Raw genomic sequence first — 17,650 nt, 5'->3', positions numbered from 1 at the left:
CTAAACAAGGATATCTCAAATATCTCTTAAAGCAAGTTCTTGTAATCTTTCTGCTTAAAGCACATTCATCATTCCACCAGGGTACTACTGGGTGTCAAGGTTTACCAGCTGTCCTAGGAATGGATGAAAATGCACCAGAAAGTATGATGCCTACCAGATATGCATCAGTTACTAGAAAAATCACTGGTCTTATAATCAATCTTTGTGGATCTCCTAAATAATTCCCAATCAGCATCTCCTGTCGTCCTTTTAGGTAAACAAGAGGAGGGAATGTTCCTTAAATATTTAATATGGATAGGCCAGTGGTCGCTATCATGTAGATCTTCATTTATTGACCAACTGTAATCTAATCTTAAGGATGATGAACAAATAGGTCTACAGCAGAACTTGAATTGTGAGACATCAAACCTAGTTTTGGAACCATCATTCATCAAAATGACATCATTATTATCAATAAATTCTTCAATTATATTACCCCAGGGGTCACACCTTGATCCACCCCATAGAGGATGCTTGGCATTAAAATCACCCATTAAAATAAAAGGCTGAGGAAGCTGGTCGACCAAAGATTGTAGGTCATTTAACTCAAACTGATGGGAGTGGCTAAACACGTCTAGAAGTTGATCTTCCAGTTCAGGCTCCAAATACAAAGAACATAGTGATTCACTTGGTGGTAAAAATTTGTACTGCACAAGCCTGCAACACTGAATGTCGGTGGACAATTCTGTACTTCCATGAGCATGACCCCCCCCATCATAGAAGATCTATAAAAATTATAGTTAAGTCCAACATTAGGGGATAAATCGCCAAGAATAGCATCTTGGAGACAAATAGCAGACACATCATGTTTTTTAAAGAGAATCTGAACCTGCTCTCGATGAGAATTAAAACCTTTAATATTTCACTGAATTATAGACATTATACATACATATACCGAAGGCTTTTTTTCACCCTTACCTGGGGGGTAGCCAAAATTAAAAAGGCATAGAAAACACTCCCAGCTATTCCATCCCCTACATATTCCTCTCCCCTCCACCCTCCTCCCTCCCTCTCATCTTGGCACCTCCTGGATGATAGGTCATCCCTGCATCCTGTCCACTGCCTTGGGTCAGAAACAGTGTCACAAGACACAGCACATCCACAGCAAGGCCGCTTCATTAATTCAGCGACCCCCCCCCTCTGTCCCCTCATTCAGAAAAGGAGAAGACTGGGAGAAATCCTTTCGGGCTGCGTCAAATTATTTCTCAGACATACTTCCTCACCCCCCATCCCCCACCCACTCCCCCTAATGCATCACAGCATCATCAATACACAACCATTCTCCATTCACCCCTTTCTTCTGTCCTTTCCCATCCTTCCTCAACAGACATTCCTCTCTTTTGTAATGCCCCTTTTACCCCATCCATCCTCCTCATCCTAGGACGCCCCCTCATATACACTCCCACGAGTCATACAAGGTGACAAAAAAAGGGACAGGGGATGGGATTATGAGTCCTGCTACCTGTAGCCCCAAAGGATTCCTAAAAGAGTAAAGACATTATACAGTTTTCTTTTTCGGTTCTCCTGGCCTGGGAAGCGAAAGTTGGGAGAGAGAGGGTTTACAAGATGGGTTCTTTTCTAATTTCTTTGTTTTCAAGTGTGGCATCCTCCTCTCTGACAATGGTCCTACAGATGTTGATGTAGAGTCTGAATTACTAGTTACTTTCTTAGATTGCATTTCATGATATGGGGAAGAAGTTGGAGATGAGGGTGGACTGTGGAGTCTTTTACTGTGCACAGCTTCAGACTCCATAGGTTTCCTTCTGTGCACTTCAACCGAGTGAGGCACACCAGTCAGCAATCCCTTTACTGGGGAGCCCCCCCAAGATTGGGAGAGAGATTGTCTGAGAGAAGGCTATATTGAAGGAACTCTGAGGTTTCAGCAATGGAGTACTTAGGTCCTCCTCCAGATGGGGCAGGAGACATTCCCTCAACAGGGGATGAGAGAACCTCCACAGAAAAGGATTGAGGAGTACTAGAATTTCCAAGTTGTGGAGAAGAACAATAAGGGCTAATAGTGACTCTTTCACACTAAGGCTTGGGTTCAGCATTACCAGAAGAATTCGTATTAGCATTTGTTTTTCTATTGGGTTCTAGAGTTGGCTGATCCTCATTGCTGTGCACCTCAACTGAGTGAGAGACACCAGTTAGAAATCCCTCTACTGGGGAGTCCCAAGTCTGGAAGAGAGATTGCATGAGAGGTGGCTTCATTGGAAGAAGCCTGTGGGTTGGATGGGTATAATGCAGAGTGCCTAAAAAAAGGGAGGTATAGTGATGGTGGACTGGTTGGTAAAGTTGTTTAATGTTTGTCTAAAAGTGGGTAGAATGGCAGACTGGAGGAGTGCCTGTATAGTTCCACTTCACAAGGGAAAAGGGGACAAGTGTGAATGTAGTAGTTTCAAAGGGATCAGTTTGTTGAATAGTTGGGAAGGCTTATGGAAGGGTCTTGAGAGGATTAGGAGAGGAACAGAGGGAGTAATTGGTGAGGGACAGTGTGGGTTCAGGAGAAGTAGGGATTGCGTGGATCAGATTTTTGTGGTAAGACATATGTGAGACAGCTTTAGGAAAAGGTAAGAATGTTTTTTGAGCCTTTATGGATTTGGAAAAGTCTTATGACAGGGTAGAAAGGAAGGCACTTTGGGAGGTATTGCAGATATATGGGATGGGAGGAAAACTGTTAAGAGCAGTCAAGTTTTTACGACAGTAGTAGAACTTGTGTCAGAATCAGAAATGGAGAGGGTGAATGGTTTTAGGTATAGATGGGACTTCAGAGACTTGTTACGTCATCTTGGCTGTTCAATTCATACATAGATGGGGTGGTGTGAGAGGTAAACGCAAGGCTGGGGATTGGTGATGGCTAAAGAAAATGGAGAAAAATGGGAGATAAGTCAGTTGTTGTTTGCTGATGACACTTCACTTGTGGCAGGATCAGAGGAGGGATTAGGGAAGTTAGTGACAGAGTTTGGGAAGGTGTGTGAAAGAAGTTGAAGATAAATGTGGATAAAAGTAAGGTGATGAGATGTACAAGGGGAGAATGTGGCAACATACTGGAAGTGAGTATTAAGGGAGAGAGACTGGAGGAAGTGGATAAATTTCGATACTCGAGTGCGAATATGGTGGGAAAAGGAGTGGGGGTGGAGGTGGAATGTAGATTGAGAGAAGCAAGTAAATGCATTGAAGGATTGAAAAATGTAACGAGAAATAATCATTTGGGAATGGATGCTAAGAGGAGATTGTATGAAAGTTATTGTACTGACAGCACTGTAGGGCAGAAACATGGAACATGAGAGGAAAAGTTTAGATGTGTTTGAGATGAAATGCCTGAGAAGTATGGTAGGGTTACTAAGCTGGACAGTGAGAAACAAGGTGGAGAGGAGGTTTGACCATAATAACAATATTTACCTGAACTGATCCATTGTTGGCAATAATTTCATTTTTAGTTTCATCATCCCATAGTCCTCTCTCAGTAAGATCATTCAGCAGGTGTTGGTTGACAATCTGGAATTCACCTGAAAGAACTCTGAAAAATAAAACAAAAAAACAAATAAATCTCATGTTCAAGCTCACTCTTTGTGCACATGTATTTACCTAGTTGTATTTTATGGGAAGGAGAGCTATGCTCATGGTGTCCCGTCTCCATATCTCGTTTTATCTAGACAATTTTTAAATTTGTGTATCGTTTTTGCACACACCACATTCTCATCTAACTTGTTCCAAATGTCTACTATCCTGTGGGGAAAGCTGTTCTTTTTCAGGTCTCTTCTATAATTGTCTTTCTTGATTTTCTTTCCATGTCCTCTTGTATCTCTAACATCCCATTTTATTAGATCCTCTCTATCAATAATTTCCATGCCTTTCATGATTCTATAAATAGTTATCAAGTCTCCTCTCTCTTCTTTGCTCCAATGTCTGTAGCTCAAGTTTTGCCAGCCTCTCTTCATATGATAGTTCTGAGAGTGCTGGTGCCAATTTTGTAATTGCTCTTTGTATTCTTTCAAGTTTTGTTATACATTTTTAAGTTGTTATACATTTTTTTGTGCTTGATGGCCACATCTTCGCTGCATACTACAATTTTGGTCATATCAAAGTGACTAGTATTCACCATTTCTTCATCCAGGTATGTAAATGCCAATTTGATTGTTCTTATTAAATTACAGGTTTCTCCAAAAAAATTTTTTTTTTTTTTTTACATGTTTCTCTGGGGACATATTCATAATCACTTCCAGGTCCTCCTTTTCCACAATTTTTATTTCTTCCTCTTCCAGTTGATGAACCTACTATTTTTTTCTTTTTTTTTTGCTTCTTCCAAATTCCATTATACTACACTTCTTGTTATTGAATTCCATCTCCCACTTCCTACTTTATTCTCATACTTTATTGATATCACTCTGCAGCGACTCACTATCTTCTTCAGCATTCACTATTTTCGACAGTTTTGCATCATCCGCAAAGAAGCTCTAACTTTCAGTTACTTTATCCATATCATTAATATATATAGCAAACATTATTGAGGCCAGAACTGTTCCTTTTGGAACTACTAACCACTTCATCCCAATTAGAGTGTTTGTCTCTAATCACCACTTATTTTTCTTTCATGTAAGAAGTTTTCCATCCACTTAAGTAGTGTGCCCTGTATTCCTCCTGCAGTTTCTAATTTCTTTAGCAATTTCTTATGTGGCACCTTATCAAAAGCTTTTTTCAGGTCTAGAAATGCACAATCAGCCCATCTCTTTCTTGTATTATATCCATCAGTCTTGAATAGAAAGACATCAAGTTTGTGACACATGATCTTCCGTCTTAATCCAAATGGCCTTGGATTTAGTCTTTTTTTTTTTCCAAATCCTTTACTCATCTAATTTTGAAAATTCTTTCCAAAATTTTAGCAACAGTACTTGTAAGAGAGACTGGTCTATAGTTAGTAGGGCCTTCCTTGTTTCCCCTTTATATATTGGTACTATATTTGCTCTTTTCCAATCTTCCTGAACTTCTTCCTTCAAAGAACTGCTTATTAGACTATGTATTTTGTCTGTTAGTTCGTTCCTGCATTCTCTCAAAATCCAGTTTGCCATTTCATCTACACCATGCGATTTTCTAACATCGAGATTACTCAAGTGATTCATTATTTCTTTCCTTGTTACTTCTCTTTCATAGGAGGTTCTTTCTTCCTCATAAACACTGATTTAATGCTTGTTCATAATTTCTGCCATTTCTATTTCCTCTGTGTATTCAATTCCTCCATGTAGTAGTTGCATTTTTTTTTTTTTTTTTTTTTTTTTTTTTTTACATATGTACATATACCAAGGCTTTTTACCCCTTACCAGGAGGGTAGCCAAAAAGGAAAAGGCATAAAATCATTCCCACCCAGTCCATCCCTGAATAAACTCCACACCCCTCCACCCTCCCTCTTATCTTAGCACCTCCTGGATGACGGGTTATCCCTGCACCTTGTCCACTGCCCTGGGTCAGAAGTAATGTCGCAAGACACAGCACATCCACAGCAAGGCCGCTTCATTAAATCGGCGACCCCGCCCTCTCCGTCCCCCCATGCATAAAAGGAGAAGACGGGGAGAAATCCCTTCGGGCTGTGTCAAATTTTGCCCACACATACTACCTAACTCACTATCTTTCCCTCCCTATCCTCCTTCACATTTAGCAACTCCCTAAAATATTCTGCTCATCTTCCTCTTACTGCCTTTTCTTCCATTATCATCTCTCCATCTGCACCTTTTACCGTTTCTTCTCTACTTGATTTGCCTCCTCTTCCTCTCTTAATTTCTTTCCAAAACATCTTTTTATTACTTTCAAAATTTTCTGTCATACTATTACCCCACTTCACATCTGCTCTCCTCTTTGCCTCCTTTTCCTTTTGCTTTACTTCTCTTTTCTTTTCTTTGTACCTCTCATATGACTCCCTCGTCCTATTTTGTAACCAATCTGTGAATGCTCGCTTCTTCTCTTCTACAACCTTCTTTGTTTCCTCATCCCACCATTCACTACCCTTCCTTCTATTTCCTCCTGTCCTTCTTGTTCCACACACCATCTTTGCACACTTTGTGACTCCCTCCTTGAACCATCCCCATTCCTCCTCCACACCTAGCTCTACTCTATCTTTCACTCCCTCCCACTCCTCCTTCAGCTTCTTCTTGTACTCCTTCTCCTTTTCCTTTTCATTTAATGAGTTCACTCTTCGCACCTCCCTACATTTTGTCCCCTTCTTCTTCCTCCATCTATCCTCCACTCTCAACTTACCTTCCACCAAAAAATGATCTGATATTCCCCCACCCTCTCCCCTTAGCACATGTACATCTTTAACTCTTCCTGTCATAGTCCTATTTACCACTACAAAATTCATCAACGCTCTATCTACCACCCTCTCCCATGTGTACTTATGCTTAACTTTCTTCCGAAACACTGTATTTACTATCATCAACTCTCTAGACCAGTGGTTCTTAACCCCTGGGTCGCGACCCAAATTTGGGTCACCAAGCCATTTTATTGGGTCGCTAAGGGTTTGCAGAAAATAATTATTTTCCCACTACAAATATATTATAATTATATACTGTAATAATTAAAATACATGATGCCTAGTTTTAGGATTCTAAGCAGACCATGATTAAATAAAAACTCCAAAGCAGAAAATTTGATTTATTTTAATCATATTACTTATAAGGACAATTCGTATATCTATGTAGGCTTGGGTCGCGATGCTTGATTTGTGCAAAATTTTGGGTCGCTGCCAAAAAAGGTTAAGAACCACTGCTCTAGACACATTTCCACCATCAACTCTCCACTACGATTCTTTCATGGAACTCCACATTTCCCAACCACTCCATCAATTGGACCATTTCCTACCCTAGCATTAAGGTCTCCCAGTACTATTACATTGACATTTCTCCCTAAATCCTCTATGCACTCATTTAAATCTATCCAAAAGGCCTCCCTTTCTTCTACACTCTTCTCACTGCCAGGCCCATATGCACTTACAAAGACCCACATCTCCTTTTCCAGTTTCACCTTCATCCACATTATCCTTGAGGAAACCTCCTTCCACTCCACTACACGTTTACCTATCTCTTCACTTACTAGAATAGCCACCCCTTTCCTCCCTCGCCCTCTTTTCACTCCTGATAACCTCCCACTTACACTCCCAAACTTACACTCACCCTTCCCTTTCAACTTAGTTTCACTCATAGCCAACACATCCATCTTTCTTCTCACAAACATACTACCTATCTCTTTCCTTTTACTCTCATCTGTATCACATCCATGGACATTAAAAGACCCAAACCTTAGGGTGCTGGTCCGAAAACTTCCAGACCCTCTTATGCCTTTACTTTTTCGTTTAGGAATGTCCCCTGTGGGGCTACAAGGAGAAGGATTGACGTGATAAACACCATATGAGGACGGAGCCTTTATTTGTACGACATTTCGCATATTACAGCTTTTTCAAGTACAAGTTGAGCTACAAATGCTTGAGATTAAATAAGGGGAAAGGAGGGAACGGGGAGAGAAAAGGGGGGGGGAAGGAAGAGGAGGAGGAAACTAAGTTGAAAGGGAAGGGTGAGTGTAAGTTTGGGAGTGTAAGGCTCCGTCCTCATATGGTGTTTATCTTGTCAATCTTGTCGGCAAACTGCCACTTTTAAGCAAGGAGAAGGATGCCTAGTCCCACTCCCAGTCCCTTTCTTCTCGCCTCTTATGATCCAAGTGGAAATACTTGGTGGCAGTATTCTTTTCCCCCACCACAGGGAATTTCCCCACAGCAGAAAATGAATACTCAGAGAAATGGTACAGGACAGCAGCAAGGGGTTGGGGGACAGCATAACGGAGGGACAGTTGTAGAATAAAAGTGTCATCATTTCTCTATGAAGAGTTTTCCTCTATCATAGACAAAATGATATGTGGCTCTGGTCCGTAGGGGCGCCCCATATAGACCCTAAAGTATCAACTGCATGCTACTTTGCCACAATAACAAGCAGCCAATACCCCAGACAGGGACAAGCAGCCAATACCCCAGACATGGACAAGCAGCCAATACCCCAGACGAAGACAAGCAGCCAATACCACAGATGGGGTTTTCGTTGATCTTTACATTTTTCTATGACATCCTTTTCATATTTTCTCTTTTCTTCTCTGTGCACCAGAACATATTTTCCATTTTTCGGGTCTTTAGTCTTTCCTCCATTTTATCCAAGCTTTATCCCTTTTGTCTTTTGACCACTTCCATACGGTGACGCCTACGTAGGCGGCATGAGGAGCAAGTGGGTACTCGATGATGCCGACGTCGGCATCTTGATTATATTTATTGTAGTCGTACCTACGTAACATACATTCTCTCTAAACTGGCTTCATCATATTTTCTATGGTTATCAAAATACAGGGGTGAAAGAGAACGAACGATTGAGCACTAAGTTTATTTTTTATAATGCGATTATTACGACGCAACATCACACGTCGGGCAGCTAATGCTGCCAGACGTGCTATGTGCCCCGGAGTGAAGAGGTTAACTCGCTACATCTTTTGATGTACCAACAATTTACTTGTTTTTTTTTTTAAAGAAATTAAGAGAGGAAGAGGAGGCAAATCAAGTAGAGAAGAAAAGGTAAAAGGTGCAGATGGAGAGATGATAATGGAAGAGAAGGCAGTAAGGGGAAGATGGGCAGAATATTTTAGGGAGTTGCTAAATGTGAAGGAGGATAGGGAGGGAAAGATAGCTGCAGTGGGAAATGCAAAGAAAATGAGAGTGATGAGTGAGGAGAATGGAGGAGAAATAAGGAAGGATGAGGTGAAGGCAGTTAAGATGATGAAAACAGATAAGGCACCTGGTCTGGATGGATGCCATGCAGAATGTCTGAAAAAGGGAGGTACAGTGATGGTGGACTGGCTGGTGAGGTTATTTAATGTTTGCTGGAGAGAGGGTAGAGAGCCGGAGGACTGGAGGAGTCCCTGTATAGTTCCTCTTTACAAGGGAAAAGGGGACAAGTGTGAATGTAGTAGTTTCAGAGGGATTAGCTTGTTAAGTGTAGTTGGGGAGGCTTATGGGAGGATCTTGATTGAGAGGATTAGGAGAGGAACAAGAGTAATTGGTGAGGAACAGTGTGGATTTAGGACGGGTAGAGGTTGTGTAGATTAGATCTTTGTGGTAAGACAGATGTGAGAAAGATATAGGAAAGGGGAAGGATGTTTTTTGGGCCTTTATGGATCTGGAAAAGGCTTATGATAGGGTAGACAGAAAGGCACTGTGGGAGGTTATGCAGATATACGGGATAGGAGGAAAGCTTCAGGGAGCTGTCAAGAGTTTTTATGAGAGTAGTAGAGCTTGTGTCAAGATTGGAAATGGAAAGAGTGAGTGGTTCGAGGTAAAGGTGGGCTTCGTCAAGGATGCGTTATGACGCCCTGGCTGTTCAACTTGTACATGGATGGGGTGGTGCGAGAGGTAAATGCAAGGGTAGTGGGCAAGGGATTGGAGATGGATAAAGAAAATGGAGAAAAGTGGGAGGTGAGCCAGCTGTTGTTTGCAGACGACACTGCGCTTGTGGCAGGATCAGAGGAGGGATTGAGGAAGTTGGGAGAGTATGTGATAGAAGAAAGCTAAAGATAAATGTGGGTAAAAGTAAGGTGATGAGATGTACAAGGGGTGAAAGTGGCAGTACTCTGGAAGTGAGCATTAAGGGAGAGCGACTGGAGGAAGTGGATAGTTTTAGATACTTGGGTGCAAATGTGGCAGGAAAAGATGGAGTGATAGTGGAGGTAGAATGTAGATTGAGAGAAGCGAGTAAATGCCTTGGTGGATTAAAGAGTGTAATGAGGAGACTGTATGAAGGAGTGATTGTGCCAACAGCACTGTATGGGGCAGAAACATGGAACATAAGAGAGGAAGAGAGAAGGAGTTTGAATGTGTTTGAGATGAGGTGTCTGAGAAGTATGATGGGGGTTACTAGGCTAGATAGAGTGAGAAATGAGGAGGTGAGGAGGAGAACAGGGATGGAAAAGGAGTTGGGAGATAGGGTTGATGAAAGAGTATTAGGATGGTTTGGACACATGGAAAGAATGAGTGAAGAAAGACTAGTAAAAGAGGTATGGAAGGCAGATGTGGAGGGAGTGAACATGAGGGGACGTCCTAGGATGAGGTGGATGGATGGGGTGAAGGGGGCTTTGGGGAAGAGGGGAATGTCTGTTGAGGAAGGACGGGAGAGGACAGAAGATAGGGGTGAATGGAGAATGGTTGTATATGGATGATGTTGTGATTGCATGAGGTGGAATGGGCAGGGGGTGGGGGGGTGAGGTAGTATGTGTGAGCAAAATTTGACACAGCCCAAAGGGATTTCTCCCCGTCCTCTCCTTTTATGCAATGGGGGGACGGAGAGGGGGGGGGGAGGGGTCGCCGATTTAATAAAGCAGCCTTGCTGTGGATGTGCTGTGTCTTGCGACACTGCTTCTGACCCAGGGCAGTGGACAAGGTGCAGGGATGACCCATCATCCAGGAGGTGCTCAGATAAGAGGGAGGGTGGAGGGGAGTGGAGTGTATTCAGGGATGGAATGAGTGGAAATTATTTTATGCCTTTCCCTTTTTGGGCTACCTCACTTGTAAGGAGTAAAAAGCCTTGGTATATGTATGATGTATTTTTTTTTTCTTTTTTCTTTTAACATACTTTTCCACTCCTGCCTTATAAATTTGTCAAAATTTTCCATTTCTCTTCTACTGTTGTTTCCTCCTTGTGTATCCTTTCCCAGTCTGCTTTTTGGTAATATTCTCTCATCTTATTAATTTTCTTTTTCTATACAATCTTCCCTTTTCATATTGTTCCTTTTTTCCATGTATTTTTCCTCATTTAGTTCCAGTTCAACTAATATGCAGTCACTTTTACTTAGTGGCATCTTATATTCAATATTGTCCACTATTTCAGGTTCTCATGTGATTATTAGGTCTAGTCTTGATGGTTCTTCCTTATTTCTACACCTAGTATTCTCTTGTATTTATTGTGTCATTGTATGTTCTATAATCATATGTAGTAGTACATTTCCCCATAGGTCATCTCCACCCTTCATTGTCATCTCTTCCCAGCAGATTTCTTTACAATTAAAGTCACCCATTTTAACTATTCTTCCTCCATCTTCCATTATCTTGTTTGGTGTTATCCTTGTGTCTAACATATTTTTGTTTTCTCTTCCCAGAAAGCCGTTTTAGAAGGCACATAATTAACCACAAACTTCCTGCTCTTCTTGTCCCTGTCCTCTATTTCCATCATAATCATCGCCACTCTATTCTTTCCACATGTAACATTACTCACATTTATATACTTCTTCATCAGGAACATAACTCCACCACCTTGTTTTACATATCTGTTTCTAATCCAATAATTATATGCACCATGTCCTACACTGTTGGGTGGTAATGGACCTTTCAATTTTATCTGTACAATTCCCATTACGTCTGTTGTTTTTTTTCCTTCAGGTGATCATTCATTTCATTCAAGCCTGTTATTAATCCACCCATATTTGTGAAAGACACTTTTAATTTTGTTATCTCCATCCTCTTTTCGGTTTCTCTTCTGTTTTTCTCTATGAACCATTTTCTCACTTTCATATCCACTACGCTCCCGTAGAATTTCTCCATCGTTTTTTTTCCTTGGCTTCAATTTTTTTTTCTTCTTCTTTCCTCTTTATTCATCTTTTTATCCATACCTGTTTATACTGATCACTTTTTGCTAGTTTCCCCTGTTTTTGACAAGATATTCCCTGCTGTCGTTTGTGACCTGAATTTAACCTTAATTGGTCTGGTTTTGTCTATACTGTATTTCTGTGCCGTTACGAGAGGTAACGGGGCTTTTTTATACGTCCGTGTATCCCCATGTTTACATATTTTTTGTCGCATGGCTCGTTTCCCCTCGGAAGAGGTTTTCAATTTTGTTTTTTGTAATGCTTTAATTTAAGTATGTTGCGAGCAGAAGCTTCGTCTGCTTAAGAATACTATCGTTGTAAGTTGTCTGCAAGCTGTGCTGCAAGATAGCATCTCATTATTTGTACAATGTTCACTTTAAGAATTAGACTTAAGAAGGTGTGTAAGAACCGGTTGCGGTGGTGTGATGTCACGTCACACCTCCAGCCAGTGTGGTTTGAAACGCCTTCAGTTGTATACCCGCTCCCTTCGCGGCCTACTCGGTGAGTTTTTGAGCCGAATTTAGTTTTAGATCTGGTATATCGTTTCTTGTATGTCATAATGAATTTGGCCTTAAGCTGCTCGTATTTCATGTTCAGATTATTTGTAATTCTGTATAAAAGCTGTTAGTAACGAGCGTCGCTCTGGATTGTTTTACAGTTTTTTCATCTACTACTTCTACTCTTCCTCCCAATTACTGTCTGCTGCCATAGTTTCAATGGCAGCACCTGTTGTGTGAAGATGAGAAAGTCGTGTTTTCTATTGCCAATAAACGTTAGCGACGAGCACTCCGTGGATCCTTAACCCCGCGTTGTTTACGTTACGTAATCCAGAAAAGAGGGCACTCGTTACGCTAACCCCCCTATGCGTAGCAGAGTAATCTGTTAAGCCACAATGAAAAAATGACGTACATTGGCGCTCTCTGCCAAGAAAATCGCTTTCGTGAAGAGGTGAATGAAAAGAGCCGCTGCGAAGGAGTTAAAAGTTAGCCATGCAGTATGCCAAGTCCATCTTGAGGATATGGCCAGACCACGCCCTGCACGCCGTTGCCACGTCTAGATTCCCCTCGTCGTCACCACATGAACTTGATGTGCCGCCTTCCTGGCATAAGTTGCGTGTGTATACTTAAGTGTAGTGGCGCAAGTTAAGTGTAGTGGCCAAGTTAAGTGTAGTGGCGCCAAAGTGTAGTGATCTTGTGTCGTCTTAGTAATCGTATCGGCACGCGAGTGTGATGTGGCAACAATGTATGGTTGCGGAGTTCCAGTGTTTACATAACAAACCTCGTCGCAGTTAAGCATGTGTTTTTCCTTTGAAGGCAAGTTACCTTGTCTAAAATCCTGTCATATGTTACTATAAGCATGCGACTAATGTGCATTTTTAGATTGAACCAAATGTAGGGTTTAATCTGTTGTTGTCTACCTCAATAGTCGTATAGTTAGGAGTGTGGTAACGTACTCCGTGGTTTTCGATTAAGTTCGAGTTTCCCTTGTCTTCTTTATCACATTACTGTCTTGTCTCTCACTGTTTCTCTCGCTTGGCAATATGTCTTCCAACCACAGTATAGATGAAGGACCCGTCTCCGGTAGGGTCAGAGTCCTCACGGCTGAAGGGCAAGAGGCTTTTCAGAGAGCGTCTGATCAGCATGAAGAGAGGGTAAAGGCGAGTAGAGAAGGAGTACAAGCCTTATTGGAAGAACCGAATCATAGTCCTTGGTTGTATAAGGCCCACGCTGTGTACCAGGATACTGTAAAAAGGTATCTGGAATTCTTAATGCGTGAACGTACTTCAGAAAGTCTGGCTCGTGCTGAATCAGTGAAGCACGAAGACAGGGATTTTCAGGCATCTTTTCGTCAGGTAATCAGTAATTATGCTTCGTCTTCCTCAGTTGAAGTCACGGAAGAGGAACATCACACTGAACCGTTTTTACAAGATGACCCGAAGTCCAGTCAAGTTCCTTTATCCCTCGTCGACCACTCTGTGTTTATTGCACCCCCTTCCACGAAGGGCAGTTCAAGAAGGTCGGTTAGGTCAGGTCGTTCCAGTAGCACCAGTGTTAGTGTTGCAAGGAAGCAACGAGCCAAGGTGGAGACCGCTCGGATCAGAGTCAAGTTTGCCGAACAGGAGGGTCAGCTTATGAAAGAGAAGGCTGACAAGGAAGCTCAAAGGTCAAGAGAAGAGGCTGAATTGCAGGCCAAGTTCAAAGTTATGACACAGCAAAAGGAGTTGGAAGAAGCCGAAGCCGAACTTAGGCACTTAGGAGCCGACGATGATTGGGAAACATGCAGTGACTGGGACCAATTAAAAGATACAGTTGCTACCCGCACCCATCTATATGTGGAACAACAGGGTGGTATAGTTGATGTTTCCGCTAGTCGGAAGGATCCGGTAGGCTTGAACCCTGAAAGCCCTGTCTTCAAGCCCTGTTCGGATTTCAGAGTTAACTCACAGCCTGCTAACAATGTTCCATTCAGTTTTGAACCTCGTATCGAAAAGGTAAAGGTGAGGTCTGTGCAACCTGCGCAGCAACCTGTTGCTAACCATGTTTCTTATGCGTCGCCACCTGTAGTAAAACCTCCTCGGAGTGCATCTCCTAGATTGGGGACAACCTCCAATTCTGCCGATTTGAGCAAGTTCTTCTTGCGGAAGGATTTACTTCTTAGCAGGCTGTCTACGTTTGATGATACTGCGGAAGACTATGCTGTTTGGAAAGAGAGTTTCAAGGAAGTCGTGCAAGAGTTAGGCACCTCATGTAAGGAGGAAATAGACCTGTTAGTTAAGTACCTAGGTCCTGAGTCTAAAGAATGGGCCCGTACAACCAGAAACTCAAATGCCAAGAATCCAAACCTGGCATGCAGTAGAATTTGGGAGCGCTTGGATGACAGGTTTGCTGCCCCTTCGATCATTGAGACTTCAATTAAAAAGAAGCTCGCCAACTTCTCTAGGATTTCACCTAGAGACACCTTAAGGTTATACGACCTGTGTGACATTCTGTACCAGATAGAAGCCTTGAAGGCTAACCCTGTATACAGTACACTGTTTGCATATTATGACGCCTCGTCAGGCATCAATCCCATTGTCGCAAAACTTCCACCCTGTATACAGAAAGCATGGACTGGCAGAGCCATGAACTACAAGACTGCTCACGGTGTGCCGTACCCACCTTTCTCCTTCTTCATTGAGTTTGTGAAGGAGATGGCAAGGGTCGAGAATGATCCATGTTTCTCTTATCAAAACCTTGGAGCCGATGGTTTTGTGAAACCAGAGAAGCCACCTCCCTCTAAGTTTCCTCAAGTGCGTGTGAAGAAGACTGACACCATGTTGTCCAGTGGCAGTAAGTCGACCACGGGCGCTGACAGGTCTGTTAGCGCCGCTAGCCCTACCGAGCAAAGAAAGGCAGAAAAGGGAGATTTTTGCGTCTACCATGATGCCTACGTACACCATTTGGATTTCTGCAGGGCTTTTCGCACCATGTCTGTGAGCGAGAGGAAGGTTTTCTTAAACGATAAAGGAGTGTGCAACAGATGTTGCAAAGGTAACCATCCTCCTTCCAGCTGCAAAGAGAGAACTTTCTGCAAACTCTGTAAGGCCCATACTCATGTGACTGCCTTACATCACGATGAACCCAGGTCGAAGAGGAGTTCGACTCAAGCGGTTACACAGCATGGAAGGGAGGTTGCTCAAGATAAAACACCTCGCTCCCCTGTAGTCAATCAAGTGCCGCTTCCAAATGTTCTTACCCCCATAGTAAAGACTCAGGGAGGGGAGGATGCTGCGGTCAATTCCAAATGTACCTTGATATGCAGTAACCCCACCTCCATGAGTAAGTCCTGTGCCAAGACCTTCTTGGTAAAGGTCTATCCTGAAAGTAAGCCAGAGCTCGGAGTGTGGTGTTATGCCATCCTAGACGATCAGTGCAATTGCTCTTTAGCAAGGTCTGAGTTTTTCGATTTGTTTGACAAGCTGAGCAAACGGGTTTCATATCGTCTAGCTACCTGTGCAGGTGTAACGGGCGCTTCTGGGCGCACCACCAAAAATTACACCATCGTGTCTTGGCATAACTCACAAGAGGTACATATCCCTCAGTTAGTGGAATGTGACAGCATTCCCAATGTAAGAGAAGAGATACCCACCCCCGCCATAGCTCGTGGTTATCCCCATCTGTCCGACCTGGCCGAATGTATTCCACCTCTAGTCCCTGAAGCTGAGATTCTACTCATCATTGGTCGAGATGTGCCTTCAGCTCATTACATTTTTGACCAGAAAATTGGACCTGTCAATGCCCCTCTAGCTCAACAGACCAGTCTGGGTTGGGCAATCATTGGGGAAGTGTGTCTCCATGGCACTTGTAGGCCTTCTGTCATTAGCAGCTTCAAAACATCCTTTGTACATGATAGACGTCCCTCTATAGTCGCACCATGTGGTAACCAGATTCATGTTTCTGAAGTAAAGGATGATTTGTTCAAGGTAACCAAAGATGATGACAAGGCTGCCCTGTCGATTGAAGACAGGAAGTTCTTAGATGTTATGAACTCAGAGTTCTGCAAGGATCAAAGTGGTCATTGGGTCGCGCCACTGCCTTTCCGTCCTAATGTTGTAGCCACCAGTAATAATAGAGACTTTGTGTGGCACCGCACACTGTCTCTCCATCGTAGCCTCAGCACAAAGCCTGAAAAACGTCAGCATATGATGGCCTTCATGCAAAAGATGTTAGATCGTGGGCATGCTGAGGTTGCACCACCATTGAAGTCTGATCAGAAGTGCTGGTATCTCCCCTTGTTTGGGGTATACCACCCTAAGAAACCTGACAAGATCAGGGTTGTGTTCGACTCTTCTGCCAAATCCAGAGAGTTCTCCCTAAATGATATGCTGATGTCTGGTCCTGATATGACAAACAGTATTCTCGGGATTCTTCTACGTTTCCGTCAGGAAGCTGTAGCAGTGGCAGCTGATGTAGAACAGATGTTCTACAATTTCAAAGTGAAGACTGAGCAAAGAGATTACCTCAGATTCTTCTGGTACAAGGATAATGACCCTGATGAAAGGTTGATTGAGTACAGGATGACTGTTCACGTTTTTGGAAACACGCCATCTCCCGCCATTGCCACCTATGGCTTGCGTAAGTCTGTAGAAAATGCCTCTCCTGAAGTTCGCTATTTCATAGAGAACAATTTCTACGTGGATGATGGGTTAGCATCTCTGCCAGATGCAGAGACTGCTTACAAGTTAATCCAAGACTCTAAGTCAGCACTCCAAGAAGGAGGACACCTGCACTTGCACAAGATCACTTCCAACAGTAAGGAAGTGCTGGAAAAGTTTGCCACCAGTGAGCTGGCTGATAACCTTCAGGAGCTGAACCTAACTTCTGACTCTATGCCTATGCAGTCTAGCCTGGGCCTCTTATGGGACATCCAAAGAGACGTTTTCGTCTATAAGTTCATGGATTCAGACAAGCCTTCGACAAAAAGAGGGATACTGTCTGTTGTAAATAGTCTGTTTGACCCCATGGGATTCTTAGCTCCAGTAATAATAGTGGGAAAACTACTCCTAAGAGAGATAACCAATCTAAAGTGTGGTTGGGATGAACCCATACCAGCTAAGATCCATACCAAATGGTCCAGATGGCTAACGTCCTTAAGGAACCTCAAGGACATAAGCATCAATCGTCAGTTTGCTAGTATTTCTTTGTCTCAAGCTCACAGGATAGAGCTTCATACCTTTTCAGATGCTTCCAGAGTAGCAGTAGGAGCTGTATCATGACAAAGTTTTCAGTGATACCAAAAGCTACCAGGTGTGTTTTGTGAGGGGACAAGCTAAAGTAGCTCCCAACCATGGTCATACTATTCCCAGGTTAGAGTTGTGTGCTGCAGTGATGGCAGTTAATCTTAGCAACTCCATCACAGATTGCTTAGACAAAACCTTAGACGCAAGGCATTTCTATTCTGACAGCATGATTGT

At 42.8% G+C, this 17,650-nt stretch overlaps 1 protein-coding gene across 2 annotated transcripts in view; it reads right to left on the bottom strand.

Moving 5' to 3' along the window:
• Positions 1-17,650, bottom strand: part of RnrL (Ribonucleoside diphosphate reductase large subunit) — a 190,853-nt gene that overhangs the window by 115,880 nt on the left and 57,323 nt on the right. For both annotated transcript variants that reach the window (XR_012967196.1, XM_076199396.1), the window contains exon 15: positions 3,442-3,559. Coding sequence is in view for 1 of the 2 variants with exons in the window: in XM_076199396.1 (XP_076055511.1) it covers positions 3,442-3,559 (118 nt within the window). In the remaining variant the exon portion in view is untranslated. The remainder of the gene's footprint in view (positions 1-3,441; positions 3,560-17,650) is intronic.

This window comes from Oratosquilla oratoria, chromosome 16 (genome assembly GCF_046742065.1).
Source record: "Oratosquilla oratoria isolate Oo_2021 chromosome 16, ASM4674206v1, whole genome shotgun sequence".
NCBI lineage: Eukaryota > Metazoa > Arthropoda > Malacostraca > Stomatopoda > Squillidae > Oratosquilla > Oratosquilla oratoria.
Note: the sequence above shows the minus strand (reverse complement) of the source record. Positions and strands in the feature narration are given on the sequence as shown.